The sequence below is a fragment of the Syngnathus leptorhynchus genome, chromosome 2 (genome assembly GCF_054491065.1).
Source record: "Syngnathus leptorhynchus isolate UIUO chromosome 2, UIUO_Slep, whole genome shotgun sequence".
NCBI lineage: Eukaryota > Metazoa > Chordata > Actinopteri > Syngnathiformes > Syngnathidae > Syngnathus > Syngnathus leptorhynchus.
In genome coordinates, this window is record NC_141196.1 from 20,401,586 (window position 1) to 20,419,968 (window position 18,383).

The window sequence follows — 18,383 nt, forward strand, 5'->3', positions numbered from 1 at the left end:
TCAAAAGGCCCATATGGATTGTGAATCAGCAGCGGCTTCATTAGTCATGCACAAAAGACTGTGTTAGCACTTTAATATCAGCCTTGGGCTCAAGTTCTGAAGATCTTCTGTAATTGCCCACCTCTGCCACAATCTATGTAAAGGTGTGCTGGGGTTATGTGTGCGTGTGTGTCTGTGTGTTTATATTTGTTTGCCTGTGTGCTGCCATGATGGACACTAATAAGCACATAAAATAAATGATAGGCCAGATATGGACATTAGAAGAGAGTCAGACATGCCCACATACACACTCTGAATTGTAATCTCTTCTATTTTCTCTCTCCCTGTGGCGCTCATTGAATGTGTGTGTTTGTGTGTAGCGGTCCACCTGTTAGGTCTGACCTGGCATCTGCAGCACGGCGAGAGCCAGCTGTATGAGAATGGTGTGAGCTCAGCAGACCATCAACAGGAGGAGCGCAAAACTCGACCTACCAGCTCCATCCACCTGCTGGATACACTCAACCCTGAGAACACACAAGCCAGTGACAGAGGTGAGCTTAAAAAAAGCATAGTAATGACAGATATATCATGTACTCAGCAATGTTAAAACAATAAATGCAAAGTCAACTTTATTTATTTAGCCTTCAATCACAGAAATATCTCAAAGGGCTTCCCATGGCCAGAGTTGACAATTATTCTCGACATCCCTTGATCTTATCTCTCATGTGGGCAAGGAAAAACTAAAAAAAAAAAAAATGACTGAATAAAATGAGAAACTGTGAGAAGGGACAGTTTATGGGGGGGATCCACCTTCCAGGACTGTTGGGCTACAATGGATGCGGAGTGGGCAACATTGAACCCGCAATATAACATGAAACAATATGAAATAAGGTAGTGTAGATATCCATAATTAAATGAAGAGCTGCAGGAAGACACCCTTGGTTATCATGGCAGCGGCTGCAAGGATCTGGTTCAACACATTTCTTGTTCTCATTAGTTGATGCAGAAATCAGACTGCCATTTTCAGTTTGGGCATCACCTAGCCCCCTCCCCAAGCCAGGGAGGAGGGTGCAATAGACAGAAAAGAAAGCAAAGAATTTAGAGAACAAAAACAATTTAAAAGAAAACAAAACAGCATCCAGATATTTTTGCATAATTAAGATTGGCAATTAGAAAACTAAGAGATGCTGATTTGAGCAGCTGAATTGTGTCCAGACATACCTTCTATTCTTGATGCCCCTCATTTTCTTCACTATTCCTTATTTGCGTTGACGCTGAGCTCCTGCGGGACGAGCCTTTGTGCAGTCGGTATAAGTGTGTTAAGTTGTGTAAATGTGAAATGTTTTTGCAATATACCTATCTTTTTTTCCTGGCTGTAAGTATAAAAAAGTTAAAAAAGAATGTGCACTCTAAGTATAAAGTCTATTTTGAAATTGTCTTCTAATTTGGAATCATAATCACACATATGCGCGCACGCACACGCACGCGTGGACGCACGTACACACACACAAACACACACATACACACACACTATTGAAATTCTACTTTTTGTTTTAGTGCCAGATTAAATGTTGTGGCAATATTATGTTTTCTACCTATACAGTACCTTCACTGGTTTCTATATACATAATGTTTCTCCTTATACTACATATCAAACAAAATACTTTTGCACAGTGGCTTGGGTTGCATACACAATATGCAAGGTATGGTGCATAGTCCGATAATAGCCTTCACTCCATAAATTAGTTTTGAACTTATTAGTCATTTAAAAGAAAGGCAAGATACTAATTGGCTAATCATGTTCCCTCTTAGCAGCTACGTGACTTGAATCAACTCTCGCCACTCACTTTATTACTAACGCCAATTTAACCCCATGATACGGTACATTAATTGTGAGTGTTGCAGGTCATGATGTCAGGCAGGACACAACAACCTTCATGGTTGGCTGATGGATATTACATAGTTGTCAATGCTCGTGTTCAGCACTTAGAAAAAGAGAGAGACAGAGAGAAGGTTTAAGCTAAACTGCAACCCACTGCATTTTAGGCAACCTGGGACATGCCTAAAGCATCTGCTCTTGATGAATCCTCACATTCCGAGGATTAACGCTTAAATCGGGAGTTAAATCCTAGATAATAGAGCACATGAGGGTCATTGAATTTACTTCTGATTATTGCATCACAATCTGTTCTTTCAACATCTATTGACTTACTAGGTGCTGGGTAAAAACTGTGACATAGAAATGGGCAAAGTTAAAATTGAGGATTGAGATTAATTCACTACCCTTGGAGGTATTCTCTACACGCAGGATGGCCAGAGAGATTAGAGATTGGGCTGTAATCCAGTGCGTCAGATTATCACACTCATCCTGCTGTACCCATCACCTCTCACACCCAGAAACCTCACAATCCCCCAGATTACACCATAAGGTTTGGTGAGAGCAGGCTGCAGGGAACCAAAAGAATAAATACATGACACCAGAGAGAGAAGAGCAAGAGAAGGGAGGTGCGGAAGACATGAACGATTGAATGGGTAGCTATTTCTTTGAAGCATGGTGAGGGTGCATTTTCACAAAAGTGATGAATCTCAACCATTACTCACATTGAAACAAATGCTATTACTATTTGTTTGCAAATTTGGCCTTAAATTGTCACGTTTGATCATAGTCATTTGTGAATTTATTTGCTAAATTGCAGCATAGTAAGCGGGAGGATATTACGAATGGGAAACAGTTTCTTTTTATTTTGTAATAATTTATTCACATTGAGCGATTGATTAATCAAGTGTGGCGCATTGATTTAGTGCACAATTTGTTCATTTTTATTGGTTAAGGCTAATTCACAGAGTTTCTCATGGAAATTAAAAATCCATAAATGTTGCCTTTTATGGTTTCAAAAGTGCTATTTTATTGCATAATAATAACCCTTCCATATTGGTTAGGCAAACACATCAATTAAAAAATGTGTATCAATTTAAAAGTGAGTATCTTAATTTCTCTAGCCTTGCTGTTACAATACATAATCAAGGTGGTTTGCACAGCACAAATACATTTCAATGCATTGGCTTAATGCAAACATTGAAAGCCGTATGAGCAAGACAAGGCTCTTTGATTGCTTCATTATTTCTGCAGTAGGATCCTGTAATTGACATGCTGTGTCATTCATGTGTGTACAGTATACACTGTTCCTTTTATTGTCTGTGCATGGTCTCACCTGCAGTTTTCCCATATATGCAGTCATTTACAAGTAAAAGTATTTCTAATTAGCACTATGTTAATTGCCACTCACCCCACGATAATCAAATTGATGAGTGTTTGTGAGTGCACATGCTTTATTATTGCTTTATCTGACATGCCTACTGAGAAATACGATGAGTGCCGCAGAGAGCATTACCCGACATGTTCTGAAAATAACATTTCTACATTAATAAAGTACGTGAGGGTTTGAGAATACCATTTGACACTGTAGGAAGCATAGGATAGATTTATTATATAAAATGATGCAAACTGACATTCACTGGGAGCATATTGCCTCATTATCAAGTGAAGATTGTGGGGCTTGAGGAATGGCACTTGAGCCTAAGCCATGGTAGCATTTATAGCTGAAACGGGAGTCATGCCAAAACCTTTTCACTCTCGCTTGAGGTTGGAAATGGAGTGTGGACTGCTAGAATGTGACAGAGGGCTCTTAAAAGGTCCATCAATACTCTGTGTTGATAGAAAGTTAAGGAAAGTAAGCAGTGTGTAAGAAAATGTGTTTATCTTGTGGAGAGAGAGAGAGAGAGAGAGAGAGAGAGAGAGAGAGAGAGAGAGAGAGAGAGAGAGAGAGAGAGAGAGAGAGAGAGAGAGAGAGAGAGAGAGAGAGAGAGAGAGAGAGAGAGAGAGAGAGAGAGAGAGAGAGAGAGAGAGAGAGAGAGAGAGAGAGAGAGAGAGAGAGAGCTTAGACACTAGTCCATGTTACACTGGTCTCATTGATTTTCTCACGCTGGGATACATTTTCAGGATGCAAGTGCAACAACCTTCCACACACACACACACACACACACACACACACACACACACACACACACACACACACACACACACACACACACACACACACACACACACAAGCACGCTTACCCATACAATACGCAATAATCATTTAGTGAACCCAGGCCTCAAGTTGAAAGAGCTTTAGAGTAGTAACATGTCGATTTGCTAGTCATCCGGCATTCAGATCACTCTGCCAAATGTAATGTATTAATCAATTCAAACGGTGTGCACAGCACATGTGGAACAGCTTTGATACCCGAACTCTACCTTTATAATCACAAAAATATATTATAGGTTGAAATACACGATACATTTTTTAAAATTATATTACTTTTCTTTCAGTTGCATTGACAGTATGTTATTGTTGAGAGTCATGGGGGAAAAAAGAAAAATAACTTACTGACACGAGATGCTTGGTCACATGACTCACATCTAAAGTACATGTGAAAGACTGACAGATTGCCTTACTAACAAGTTGTTAAAAAAGAAAAAAAAAGGTATTAGGCTTATCCGTTGGTTGGTGCTAAATATTACAGTACACGGCTGTATATTTAGAGAGAAATATTCACAAATAGATTATGCAATTCTTCAATATTTTTTAGGTCTCCAATTCACCCCTGTGTTTTTTGATTGAGTAAAACACCTAGGAGCAATTCCTCTGTAGTGAGAGAAGGTCCTGCTTGAATAGCAGGCAGGATGGATTCGGTATAGTGTGGATTTTGTAATTTTCATTCATTCTTACCCAAAATAGCTGTTAATTAATGGGCGAAAAGCTCAGTGTGGGGTCAATACGGTGGACGCCCGCTCTTTGCCTGTGAATAGAGAAAATCTGCATATAATTGAGGCATTGGACAAACAAAAAAACCTCCTCGAATGTTGATAAAGTGTCAGTATGCATAGGAGGGTTAAACATATGTAGAATTATTGAAAATAAAGTCCACCAAAAATTAAAAATATGCAACACTGCAGGTGTGAAAACCCAAGTATGCTGTATTTTATAAATTACCAGTATTGTTTTGTCCCAGTATGTCTGTGTGGAAAAGGACATTTTGTCTGATTTGAACAGGGTGTGGGACTGGACAAAGGACATTTTGTTTGAGTTTTACCAGGGTCTGGGACTGCAACCAGCTGTGAACCCCTGATTAAAAGTGACCTCTAGACTTTTGCAAATTCTTTTCACATTTGATATTGTTCTTCTTTTTTCTTAAATCAAAAGCCCCCACTGTTTGTCGAGGTAGAAATAATCAAATGTTTAATTAATGGTAATCATTCATTAAAATACAAAATAAACTGTTTTCTAGAACACCAACATTTTACACTTAGTCCAATGTTGGAAAAAGTGCACTAATGGAAATCTCACAGGGTCCTGGGATAAGTAAGTTTATAGACAGGCAGACCTGTCACTCACAAACGTAGCCTGAGGCTTTGATGGTGGACGGTGAGGATGCAAGTGTAATGGAGAGCCTGAAGGCCAAGAGCATTATCTTCTCCTGACTCTGACTGACACTCATTAGGCTGCAGAGTGGAGAGAGGTGGCTGAAAGCTTATTAAGCCACCTGCTCAAAAAGACCTCAGTCGAATCGAAGTAATTATACAGACCTTGCCCATTGTGATATTTTTATTCAACCTGCAGCAATGTTGCTTGCTTTTGGGACATGTTGTCTGCACTCAACGTGTGTGATTGACATCAATACTCTAATATGGATTAACACTCATACAGTTTCAGTCCCTCCAGACATGTTCCGTTATCCTAGACGTCGGCTGCACTGGTACTCCACTTGCTTCATTACAATTTCAGGGCTAATAATATTCATGCCAAAGACATTTTAGTTCTTTTGAAAAATGATCATGTAAAGTGTAATTGTTTTACCTGAATTACCCCTAGGCAAGAAAAAATAATTAGACCTTGTGCTCCAAGTCCTAAAGTAGCTCAGTCATTAGCTGGTCAGGTGCACACACCACAATGAAGATGGCAGATCTTGGGCTTTATTTAGAGCAAATGGTTCTCATGACACAATTCAGATTTTTGTGCTCCCAAATGGCACATTTCAGATATGGGTCATTGCAACGTAAAGAGGGATGGAAATAGAGAGACAAAAAAAGCATGAAATCAGATTACAAATGTAGCCAACAAACGTTATGTATCTGCCAACGCAATCACATTGTAAAATGCACAAATGGTTTAATTGGCCGAAGCAGCCTCATTATGTTGTTGGTATCATATGCAAACATGCCCATGAAACATTGTTGTTTTAACCAAACACAAATTTCCCATAAATTTTTCCCACAGCACAACAGTCATACTCTGGTGCGGAACAAAACAACCAGTTCAAGGGCGCCTACAACAGGTGGTCTCATTGCAGCACCATCCTACCTCAGCCAGTGTCATACCGGGGAGGAGTTCAATGCAGGGAACTTCATGAATCGATTCAGAGTATATAGAGCCAGGTGATAATAAGGTTTTAGTTGGGTAGGAGGCGTGGAGTCAGGTTTGAAATCAACCTGATTATCTTTCAAGCATTGATTGACAGCAACAATCACAAAGCCCTAGATGTGTCAGAGTAACTATTCAGTATGTCTGTTTTCTGCTGGACCTACACATTGTCTCCTTGCTCCCTTGTTTTCAGGAGAAAAAGTGTATGCTGTTTTTTTTCAGCTGAGAAAGATTCAAGAAGGGTTTTTCTTCTTTCTTGCATCAGCAGCAGTAAGCTGACACTGCCAGCTTCTCTTTTTGACATGCTACTTTCTTCTTGGCTCATTCCCCCGCCCATCTTTTTCTTCCTCCTCCTACAAATCTTCCTCTCCACCCCACTCAATATCCATACTTGCAGATGCCCCGAGCTCTGGTGTCTGTCCTCATATTGCATCATGCGAGAAGAGCTACAGTACAGTAATTAGCATCAGAAGGACCCGGTTGCTCATCTCCCTGCCAGTCAGCCGGCCTGCCGTGCTCCATGCGCTCGTGTCTGTGTTGTGCCAACTGACATGCCGGATTCATGTCCTATTCATCTAGAGTTGAATAAAAGGCTGCTTTCCTCGGGACATCCATCCCTCTGCTGGCCTTCATTTTTGTAGTGAGGCACAGGAGTGAGGATTAGCATTAAAGGGAATAGACTGAGGTGGTATACTCAGCAGGAATGCATAAAAGCAAGCTTTAGTTCTGCCAAGCTGCTTACATCCTACCACTATAATTGGAGAGCATTCTGTATGTTTTTCTCTCTGTCCAATCACATTGCAACCAGAGGACCTTGAGCATTTGGGTAGGGATTGTTTTGCATGGATACTCAAATTGCCTTGTTTTTAAATTAACTTTGTGTGGTAGACCTTAGAGGTTGTTAAAATAAAATACAATTTCCAGTTGAATTCCTTTCCCCCAGTCATTTTTTAAATTGCTTTATTTGGGAATCCAGAAGTTCGATATGTCTTTTTTTTTCTATTTGTTGTCAGCACAGTGCACACTTTAAAGGTTGTTTATAGGGCTCTGTTGTCTTTTAACTCACATATTACACACTACAATTCCAAAGATATTTAGACATGAGTTTGGAATTTATTAAAACAAATAAACATCCAAACATGTTAGGATGTTAACTAAATAGGAAAGGACCATACTAGAAAACCCACCCCTGACAATGCTGCTTTGTGCAGCCACACGCATCACACATGCTTTAATCCACCACTTGGTGAGAGCGCACATTCCAACCAACGGTGGGCCAAGACTTGGTCACCAATTATTTGCAGGAAAGACAGAAATGCAACTATTCAATCACATGCCCATCGGCCATTACTCTGCGGCAATTGCTCCCAAGTCAGCCATTTCTACCATGACACTACTGGCCAAAGCCTGAGAAGCCATCCAACCGATAAGAAAATTCAGAAAGTCGATACCCTGATTTTTAATGGTAGGCCATGACATCACCTCATTAAGAATGATCAGCTCTTGCCCATAAGAGATATCTTGTGAGATCAGTCTGCTTACAGTATCACCATTTTAAAAGCCAGACAACAGTAATAAGAGAACGGTGGCATCACTCTGCTCTCTTGCTGACTGTCTTTTGATGGCACAAGATATATGACAGCTGGCCTGTGGTTGTGCATGATGTTGCCATAATGGAGTGGTAAAGCTGCGGCCATTACAGACAGAGAGCGTACAGACTCATCCATGAATCTGCCCCTAACTGTTCATCTGCCTTTGTGGCCGTAACTATCGGCAGGCTCCTTTCTGTCACCATATTTCCTCCACCTTCTTTTAGAGGTGCAGATATATCTCTCCATAAAGGCAGACACAAAGAGGGCTGAAGAGGTTCACCTGCTCCTCCAACACAAAAGACTGAGGCCTGGTGGTTGATAAAGGCTTATGGAGAGGCAAAGAGCTAATGGTCAAAGGACTTTTGGTGATGCCTATTCTCTTTATACACAAAGACACACATTCAAGACGTTATCTCCCTGCCATGATTCGATTTGGGATTGCATGCATACATATACTTTTTTTCCGCTCTACCTCTAACTTTACTATTTTTTGTGTGCACTATATTTATTGTCAAAAGATGCTAAAATATCCCAAGTCGCTGTCTCTGTAGATAGTGGTCAGACAAAAGACTTCCTTTTAAAGGAGTTCAATGCAGGTCCTTACCAAAATACTGCCAACATAGAGTCTGTTGAAAAGCAGGATTTTTCCAGCGATGAGTCATTCCTGATGTCTCTTCAGTCTCACTTCATTAGTAGAGCTGTTGATCCCAATGATGTTTAAGGACACAGAGCTAGTATTTAATTTGGCCTTCAATTGTGAAGAGAGACTCTTGTTATCCTTGATAAATCTACACTATATGACCTTAACACCAACTATTCGTATTTTCAATCAACAGAAAAGTGGGTGCGCGGACGGGCCATTGACCGTGGCGAGGTTGACATTGGAACACAACAGAATCAGGCCATCCCACCAGGAGTCTTTTGGAGGTTTCATATGACTGTGCACCATCCAACCCACATCAAGTTTAATCTCTCGCTCTCCCATAACGCACTGCTGGGAGTCTATGGGCGCAGGAATATACCACCTACACACACACAGGTAAGGCGCCACGGTCGTGTCAGACATACTCTCAGCAAGCAACATGTCATGGTGATCAGAAAGGATGTGTTTGAATATCAATGTTTCAATCTGAATAAGAATAAGCTTTATTGGCCAAGTTTGTGCATGCCATACTCACTTATAGGACTCCACTCAAAAGTCAACTTTTTGCATCCAAATGCAGAATTTCCATCTTGGAAACAAAAAGCCAAAAGCGTGCAAAACTGTAGGTTTTGTTTCCACTGCTTTTATTTGGAAAAAAAATACTTTCCTCATGTTTTCCCTCTTTCATACAGAGAAAGGAAGTGCCTCTGTTTAAGCTGCCAGTGTGCCAGTTTTCCGTCAATCTCCAAATTGAACAGAATAATTCTTCATCTGCAGCGTGGTTTTAAAGCTGCCCGCCCAGAGCGATATCAGGTCACAAGAAAAATAGAACGTCACATACGAGTGGTTAATTTCATACTCATTTATAGGACCGCATTTGCGCATCAGTTGTGCCAATGACACATTATGAAGACACAATAAAATCAGTGCAGTTCAGCATGAATAGTGCCAACGGCTACTATTTTACTGAACATATTTTTTACTGACTGTATATGTACTGTATTGGGCAGCATGTACGATGTTTCGCAAACATCTTGGACCACTATATAGAGCATGGACTGCCACCACAGCTCAAACTTGAATAAAAGTCCTAGTTGAAGGCTGTATATAATAGATATTTGTTCTTTAGGTAGTACTAGTACTTTCCAGGGTCAAAAACCTAGTAGTTTTTGACCCTGGAAAGTTTAGGACAACATCGCAATCTCAAAACTGAGTTAAAAGTAAAGGAATCCAAAGTGTTGATGGAAAAAAGAAACAAACCTACTACTGAGTCACAGAAAAGCAATCAACCGCTGCAATATTTCAACAGAAGCAACACTTTTTTAAGTAGCTGAAAAAATCAGTGAATTGTATCTTAACAGAAAAATAACTCATAAGAGGTTTAAGTCACCTTGTAGAATATGTGTAAAAGTGAAAACTCTGACAACTACTGTACTTTGAAAATACCGTACTTTCCGGACTAGTAGGCGCATTTGAAAACTTTAAATGTATTAAAAAAACCACAGTGTGCCTTATAATGCAGAGTGCCTTATATATGGATTAATTGATGCATTTGTTGATTCATACTGGTTGTACACAGTGCTCTGCCAAAATGTTTCAGTACGTTTTAGCACGATTAGTAAATTACAAGGTCGCATCGCTTCCCAGCATTACGGCAACCGTGGTCAGGGGGCGTCACTGAATAGCTGTTATACCCATTATTCATTTCAAAATAGGCTGTTCAGTTTTCTAGTACGTTTACGGATCAATATGCAACGAAATCATAAATAAGCAGCACCAATGTGCTACATTGGTCTTTAGTCGGTTCTGATCACTTTTGTGGGAGAGAGTTTGAGAAACGTGATCGTTTACAGGAGGGCGTCATGGCACTTTGCTGAAGCTCATGGGAGTCTGCGAGCTGAGGCTCATGGGAGTTTGCGGATGGCTAATGCTATAATGATAGCTGCTATATGCACAAGGCGCTTTCATTTCAAAATAGGCTGCTCCGTTAATGTTTCCAGTAAATATACGGATTGATATGGAAGGGAAACATAAGTAAGCAGTACCAATGTGTTAGATCGAACTTTAGTCGGTTCCGATCACTTTTATAGGAGATAGTTTGAGAAACGCGATTGTTTACCAAGGGCTCATTAGTTATTGTCTAGTGGATGCATACCACAATCCTAGTCAACCTCAGTTTGATGCAGTATAGCTTCTATTTTATGCACCTTTTAATACGGTGCGCCCCATATATGAAATAATTTCCCAAAAACAATTTCAATGAGGGTTCAACTTATAATTCAGTGCGCCTTATGGTGCGAAAAACACAGTATTCAAAAGAGTGAGTGGTTAGAATTTTGATATTTCATGTTATTATATGTAATTTATTTATTTGGCTTCAGTTGTGTTAATAAAGATGTGCATTTTGGCTAAATAGCATAGGTGAACCTTGCACACTGATATCTGAAAGTCAAGCTGGAAGGAGCCACAGGGTCACACTACCACTGCACCCATATAAAGACTTTCTGATTACCTACATCTTATTTTTATTCCTTCCCCATGCCGGCAAGACTATTTTAAATGTCATGCTTTGCGGGTGAAACTTTACATATGTCATTCAATTTCTTGAGTGCATGAATTCTTTCTTTGTGGATGCAGTTAGCAACTATCGTTTGTTTGTTTGTTTGTTTGTTTGTTTGTTTGTTTTCTTTTGTTCAGTTTGACTTTGTGCAACTGCTGGATGGGAAGGCACTGCCCAGGTCTTTGAGTGATCCTGTTTCAGCTGGCAAATCACCTAAAGGTCTGCTGTTGAGCGGCCTCCAAGAAACGCGTTTTATTGAGTACATGGACCCTGGAACCTGGCATCTGGCTCTCTACAACGATGGCCAAAACCTTGAGCAAGTCTTACTCCACAGCACTCCCATAGGTGAGAAGAACACTTGCATATTCACAAGTGGCAATATTTTGGCTTGGTTGAGTCACAATGCACTTCAACTATGATTACTAGTCTCAGAGCTCGTCATTGCCTTGTCCTCGCTCAGTTTTCATCTGCTTATAGATATAGACATGTTGAAGTGTCAAGTCATTTACTTTCGGAGAGAACTTTCCATGTTTTTCAAGTCAAGTGAACTTGTTGTGGAAAGAGACAGCCATTTGAAAGAGAATGATAAGGACTGCTTGTAGTAATTTTCTAAACCTGGTGCAGTTGTGATTGCTATGACAAGCGTGGATCCCGGCGTCATTTGGAGTCTGAATAATGCAGGACTACATGGTTGAATACTGACAAGTGGATAATTACCAGCGGCCGTTTTCATTTGGGGTTCCATTAAATGAAGGTTTTGGAACAGTCCAAACTTCGAGAGGTTGTAATAATTGTATAGTCAGTATGGGGGAAAAAGTATTTTTCATTCCTGAGAGAACAAGTACATGTAACATAAAATGCATTTCAGAATAAAACTACAAGTGTATGGGCTAAAACCCACTTATGACACCAAGATAGAAGGAAAAATTGCAATGCTTTAATTTTGTGGTACTGTAGTGAGTACTGAGAGTGGGAGCAGTTGGTAAATAAATGAATCGCTTCAATTTTGGCAATGGTTGGAATAATATTGGCCTCCATTGTATTTAAATATAAAGAAAACTTGATTAACTTGATTTAATTTCAATTAAAGGATGATCATAACCTGCAGGTATTTTTACACATAGGGCAATGATGCAAAACATTAACTGCAACCCAGTGATGGCAAGTCTTGTAACACCGAAGGGTAACACACTCTAATATACTGTGATCTGTCCACAAATATTAGTTGAAACTGAACCAACATTCTGCAAGCCCAGTGTTAATTGCAATGAGAATTAGGTTGGACTTCTCTGGGCTGTAAGGCAAGGTATTTGTTTCAAACATTGCAAAGTGCATTCTGGTCAGAGGAATCAATACAATATGTGAGGTATTTCCAACTGTTACCTTCAGCATGTCTAGACTGCAAGGAATGTCTCAAAACTTGTAAATGGATATCACAAAAATTAGCCCCTTTGACAACCTTGCTTCTGTGTGAAGCTGCAGCGACTGAGTGCAGCCACATTCCTGCCTGCCTGCCTCCATTTGATTAGTCCAATGGAGTTAAATTTTACTCAGAGTTCCTTTCGGCTGATGAAACAGAGACGTGTGATGGTGCCCATGCAAGGCAGCAGTCGCTCTTACAAACAAAAACATGCACTGTAAATTACATGAGCAATTAGTAAAAAATAAAAGTATCACGCAAAATCTAGATCAAGATTGTAACAAAGTAAAATATACAATTTCTTAACAAAAATACTCAAATAGATATAAAAAAAAAATATGTTGGATTAAAACTACTCTGACAAGTACAATTTATGCCAAAACCTATGTATGCATGAAAGTACATTACTAGTACCAGGGAGGGTCGGAGGTGGAATCGAACCCGCACCCTCCTATCTGTGAGGCGGACATGCTACCCAGTGCACCACCGAGCCACCCTGATTGCACATCATTTTGTCGTAATCCTTTATGCAATGACTGGCAGCATGCAACCAAACATAGGTTTTGTTCCAATGTTCTCAAGCATTTGACATGATTGGTTTGAAGGCTCAAATATAACATATACAGTATTTTTTTCGTTTGTGCATGACTACACTCTGAAGTGGAGTCAGACTCTCTTTAATGAGGTAACTATCGTCAAATATTAATGGAGCTACCAGTATGTGATTGTCAAAGGGCTTGGCTTAGAAGAGAAAAAATAAAGCATTGATGATAAAAGCTAATTTTACTACCAATTTAAAGAACTATTAAAAACTATTGCATTAACTACTATATGCATTGTTTTGGATGAAAGAAATACAACCAACTGTTCCATGAGGCATTCTGGTGTGAGATCCTATGTGCTGGAGCTCTGATTGGAGGCTGAGAGGAAGATAAGATACAAGATGTTCATTGTTGGGAAATTGAGCTTTGCTCAGTAAATAGTAACTTGACCCAGCAATAAATAAATGAGGGCTCTATTCTTTAGGAAAAAAAAATAAGATCAATAAACCTTCCTCAATTTGACAGAAGAAACATTTGAGAACATACAATATGAAAAAAATATGCGAAGTCAATGCTTTACCCAGATACGTGTATGCTTGTTGTCATAAAAACACATGGATGGCTATAAAGTATGGTTGCAAAAGCAATGAGGTATGCGATTACGTGTACTGCAATGCTGTCATGGGTAATCACAATGATCATTAATTTCCTGAGACAGTATAAAGGGGACAGTGAAACAATGTTTAAAGCTGCATGTGTTTGGTTAGCTGACTACAGGCTTGTATTATATCAGTCAAATATTATTTTGTTTATTTAAAGACCACCATTGTGTGTGTGTTTTATATATATATATATATATATATATATATATATATATATATATATATATATATATATATATATATATATATATATATATATATATATATATATATATATATACACATATATACATACATACATACATACATACATACAGTAAAGAAAATCTTTTTTAAAACCTCACAATATAAAGTACCTGAGAAAAGAAATGACACAGTCAGTATATTATTTATTCACTTCTCCCTATACACACTGGTCTAATTGCACATCAATCAAATATGCCACTGTTTATCATGCATAATCTCAGCTATTGTTCCTCTTTGAAGTTCTAGCATAAATGTATAGATGTATCAAAATTAGTTTATGATCATATGGCCATCCACACATTTTTTTATGAAACAGATGAAACCATGGTTAGAAAATGCATGGGCATTTCTTGTCAGCTGAGTAGTCAATTCATTTCACATTAAACCCAAGGGTCATAAAGCATGGCTGGAACTTTAAAAGGCTCATAAACTACAATTGGAATGCTTATTTGACCAATCAGACCACTTGGGTGGAAGTACCTATTTTATAATCGCACTTAGCTGCAATAACTTATGGCATGAATGATTTCCAACTGAAAATGGTTTAGCCAGTGGAAAGAACAGATTATGCATGGACACACACATGCCGTATAGTCAAATAGACTGGTCTTCATGCATTACTTGTTAATTGCCTGGAGAATTTTATAGCTAAGATATTGACCTGAAAATACAGAGCGTAATTTACCGTTTCAACCGTCCCGACCCCGATCTTTCTGAGAGATCATGCCGTCTCCATAGAAATAAAAGCTCCTCCCATTATCATGACTGAAGTAGGTTTGAACCCAAACGCACGACTCAGACAAGTCAAACTGCAAATAAAGATTATTTTAATGAATGCACTTCAGCACACGGGAAAACTTAAGGGGGAAAAGCCCAAAATGACCAAGAAACAAAAAAAAAATCACTCGAATGAGGAGAAACAGTTATGAAAAACAAGCAAGTACCAAAGAAAAATACAAAACTAAGGTTCATAATGGCAAAGATTTACTTGACACTTGACTTGGATGATAAGCTTAGAACTGACAGGACTGACAAGATGAACTAGCACAAGACAAGGGGAGACATACTATTTATACACACACACAGCAAGGAGAAACTGGTGCAAACAATCAGGATGGGGAAGACAATCAAGGAACACAGACAAAGGTCAACTTGCCCAAATGAAGGAAGAGACAGTTACAAAATAAAACCGGAAGGAAAACCAAGACAAACTCAATTCGTTCTGGTTGACATGACACACTTGACCTTGCAAATGAGTTCTTGCTCATTGTATTTGTCAGGTGCCACATCCAATATGAAAATGTGCGCGTGCAAGTTTATTTTTTTTTTCAAGAGGATAGAAGACTCACATGAGAAGTTTTCCTGACTGTGTGGGTGAGGATTGGCACTCCTCTCCATCAGTGTGACGGTGACAGGTGATGGAGGTGAAAATTACTTTGGTTTCTATAGTGATGCACTGCTGTGGAGGAACTGTGCTGCCTGTCTCATTAGCATGTGCCACGCGTGCCTCAAGGCGAGAGTCACGCTGTATGGCTGTTCGTTTGTAAAATTGTGTGTGCGTGTGTTTGTGTGTGTGTGTTTGTACATGTGTGGTCTATGCCAATGAAGGATTTTTCATTCATATAACCTCAATAAAAGAAGGCAGCAAACAGCTGTGTTTTGACTCTTGAGTAGATCTATGTCCAAAGGAACAGAGCGAGACAGCACAGGGTTCTAATTTGTGTTGTATTTGTTCTCTCCATTTTCAATGGGAAATACATTATCAGGGATGCGTGTGACATTTTTGTTCTGGTTCTAAAAAGAGTCCCTTGAGTTGTTGCTAGGTGTGTTTTTTTGTCCTACAACCCAACCACCTGACTGGATGGATTTCAAGACTCAGAGTATGGGACTGCACTATCAGCTGATTTAGCCAAGGCTCTCTAACTTCCCATTGTAAACTAGTCCTTGACAGTCAGAGACTGATAAATGGGGCCCAATTTCATTTCTTAGGTATTGGAACCTAATAATAATAATAATACAATTAATGTAAAAGTTAAAGCGACAGGGTATAGTGTTGCATACAAACCGATAAAGTAATAAGTCTTATATTGTTTGTTTGCACTGTGGCATGATAAAAAAAAATAAAAAATCACATCACCACCTAATGGTAGGGGAATAATAAAAAGATGACCCATCATTTCTTCCATCCATACATCTATCCATTTTCTACACTGCTTGTCCTGTTCAGTGTCACAGTGACCTGGGGTCTTTCCAGACTTAGTCTGGTTGAAAGACCTTTATTAGTTGTCAGGCACTCACAGGGCACATATGAGACAGACAATCATTCGCACCCACATTCACACAGTCACTCAACCGAGAACTGAAGCCATACTAACTGCATGGGAGATAGGCAAGTAACCCATTGTGTGTGTTTCGGTCCGTGTGGGTGGTGGTGGGATGGTGGTGATGTGGGGCAGCGCAGGTTGATTTTAACAATTGTGAAGCACTTTGAGTAACATTCCTTTGTTAAGACAATGTTTGAATGGGTGATTGATTAATTGCAAGCTCAGTCTCCTAAAGACGCTGTGAACATCACAGTTGACCTTGCATAGTAGCGAGGTTATTAATGTAATGGTGTAGTGTCATTTACTGACCTCTGCATGCATTTGTTCTAGCAGTAACATCGCACAATAAACCATTCTCCACTAACTGGGTCATTCACATCGTCACATTTTGTGTTCTCCCATCTTGTTCCAAATTGTGTTCTTGTAAACAGTTTGATGATGAAGCGCTGATGTATGTAAATTTGCGTGCTGCGTGTTTGCAACCTGTAATGCAGCATAATGTGCTTAGTGCAACACAGAGTAAGTGAATGCTTGGCCAGTCTCCAGAGAGTGATAGCAGCTGGATCAGGCTAATCTAATCGAGTTTCTGTGTCTGGGGAGCCATCCATTGCTTATCACATATTTCATTCAATAACAGAAAGCTATGGCAGTTGATGGAGTTTTCTGCGGATTATTTTCTTGTTTACTGTCTTTAATGGCCTGAATAAATGACTACATTAATATCCATGTATGTTGTTTCATAGAAACAGTTGATGGCTGCTCCAAAGGATGTAACGGAAATGGAGAATGTGTTGCTGGACGGTGCCATTGCTTTGCAGGATTCATGGGTCCTAACTGTGCCAAAGGTAATCAAAAACATTTGAAAATGTTGTTCTGTTAAGTGAGACTGTCACTCACATCATAGGTTGGGACCCCCAACGCTCTTCCAATGTGAGATTCAAAAGAATAGATGGGTGCATGCCCATTTGTTATTCTATTTCTAAATCAATCAATCAATCAATCAATCAATCAATCAATCAATCAATCAATCAATCAATCAATCAAGAGTCTCACACAGCCAAACAAAGGTATGGCCTCTTAATTCCGGGTATAGGGATGTTGACAATTCAACATTAAAAATATTGTGGTGTGAGTAATACAGATTGGTGCCCAAATAAAATGTTATTGATGTTTCCGGGATTAGTGAAGCATACAAACACACCTAAAGAATGCTACATACTGTATGCAAATAAACATGAACAAATTGTTAAAAACTGCCTTGTGCTTTGCACTAGCTGCAATAATAAGGAAAAACAACTGAAAACACATCTCACCACGTAAACAAATCTGTTCAGTCTTTTTGTTTTGAGTGCATCTATTTACACATTTAAATTGATTTTCTTATGAAGGCTCAATGCGTTTCAGAAAATAACTGCTTGAGAGACTGTATAGTCCATCTGCAAACGTTATTTAAAGCACTATCTGTCTGTCAGTCTGTCCACAGGACTCTTCCAGCACATTTTTCACATTAAAAGCAATATGGTGACTTAAATGTCAGCCACCTCTGACTCGCATTAGCTTCAAAATATCTACACGGTATTGGCAAAGAGAAATGAATTGACATAAGTAAAAAAGCCAACCCACCAAGGTCCTTGCAATATTTTCTATAATGACAGTGTGTCTGTTGCACAATTTAATGGGCTCTGCTACTGCACCACTTTTACACAGAGATTAGAGGGAATTACTATTATAGTTATTATTTTATCCTACCTCAGGATTAGTCAAATTTGTTTGCAGGTTACGCATTAGGCAACATCTACAATCTTACTTAATGAGCATTCACTGCTAGGAGTTGTCAGTTTGGTTGTGTCCTATGGTGTAAAAAAAGTACAAGTAAAAAATATTCTAATCACCTAAGAACAAAACATCTCATGATAAATAGTTAAATCAACCCAGCAACTGTTTCTGT

The 18,383-nt window shown here is 39.2% G+C and overlaps 1 protein-coding gene across 1 annotated transcript in view; it reads left to right on the forward strand.

The window, feature by feature from the left end:
- tenm1 (teneurin transmembrane protein 1) overlaps window positions 1-18,383 on the forward strand; it is a 175,665-nt gene that overhangs the window by 78,119 nt on the left and 79,163 nt on the right. Inside the window, exons 5-8 of the mRNA XM_085905448.1 lie at window positions 360-530; window positions 8,875-9,077; window positions 11,379-11,586; window positions 17,179-17,280. Coding sequence (XP_085761574.1) covers window positions 360-530; window positions 8,875-9,077; window positions 11,379-11,586; window positions 17,179-17,280 — 684 coding nt within the window. The remainder of the gene's footprint in view (window positions 1-359; window positions 531-8,874; window positions 9,078-11,378; window positions 11,587-17,178; window positions 17,281-18,383) is intronic.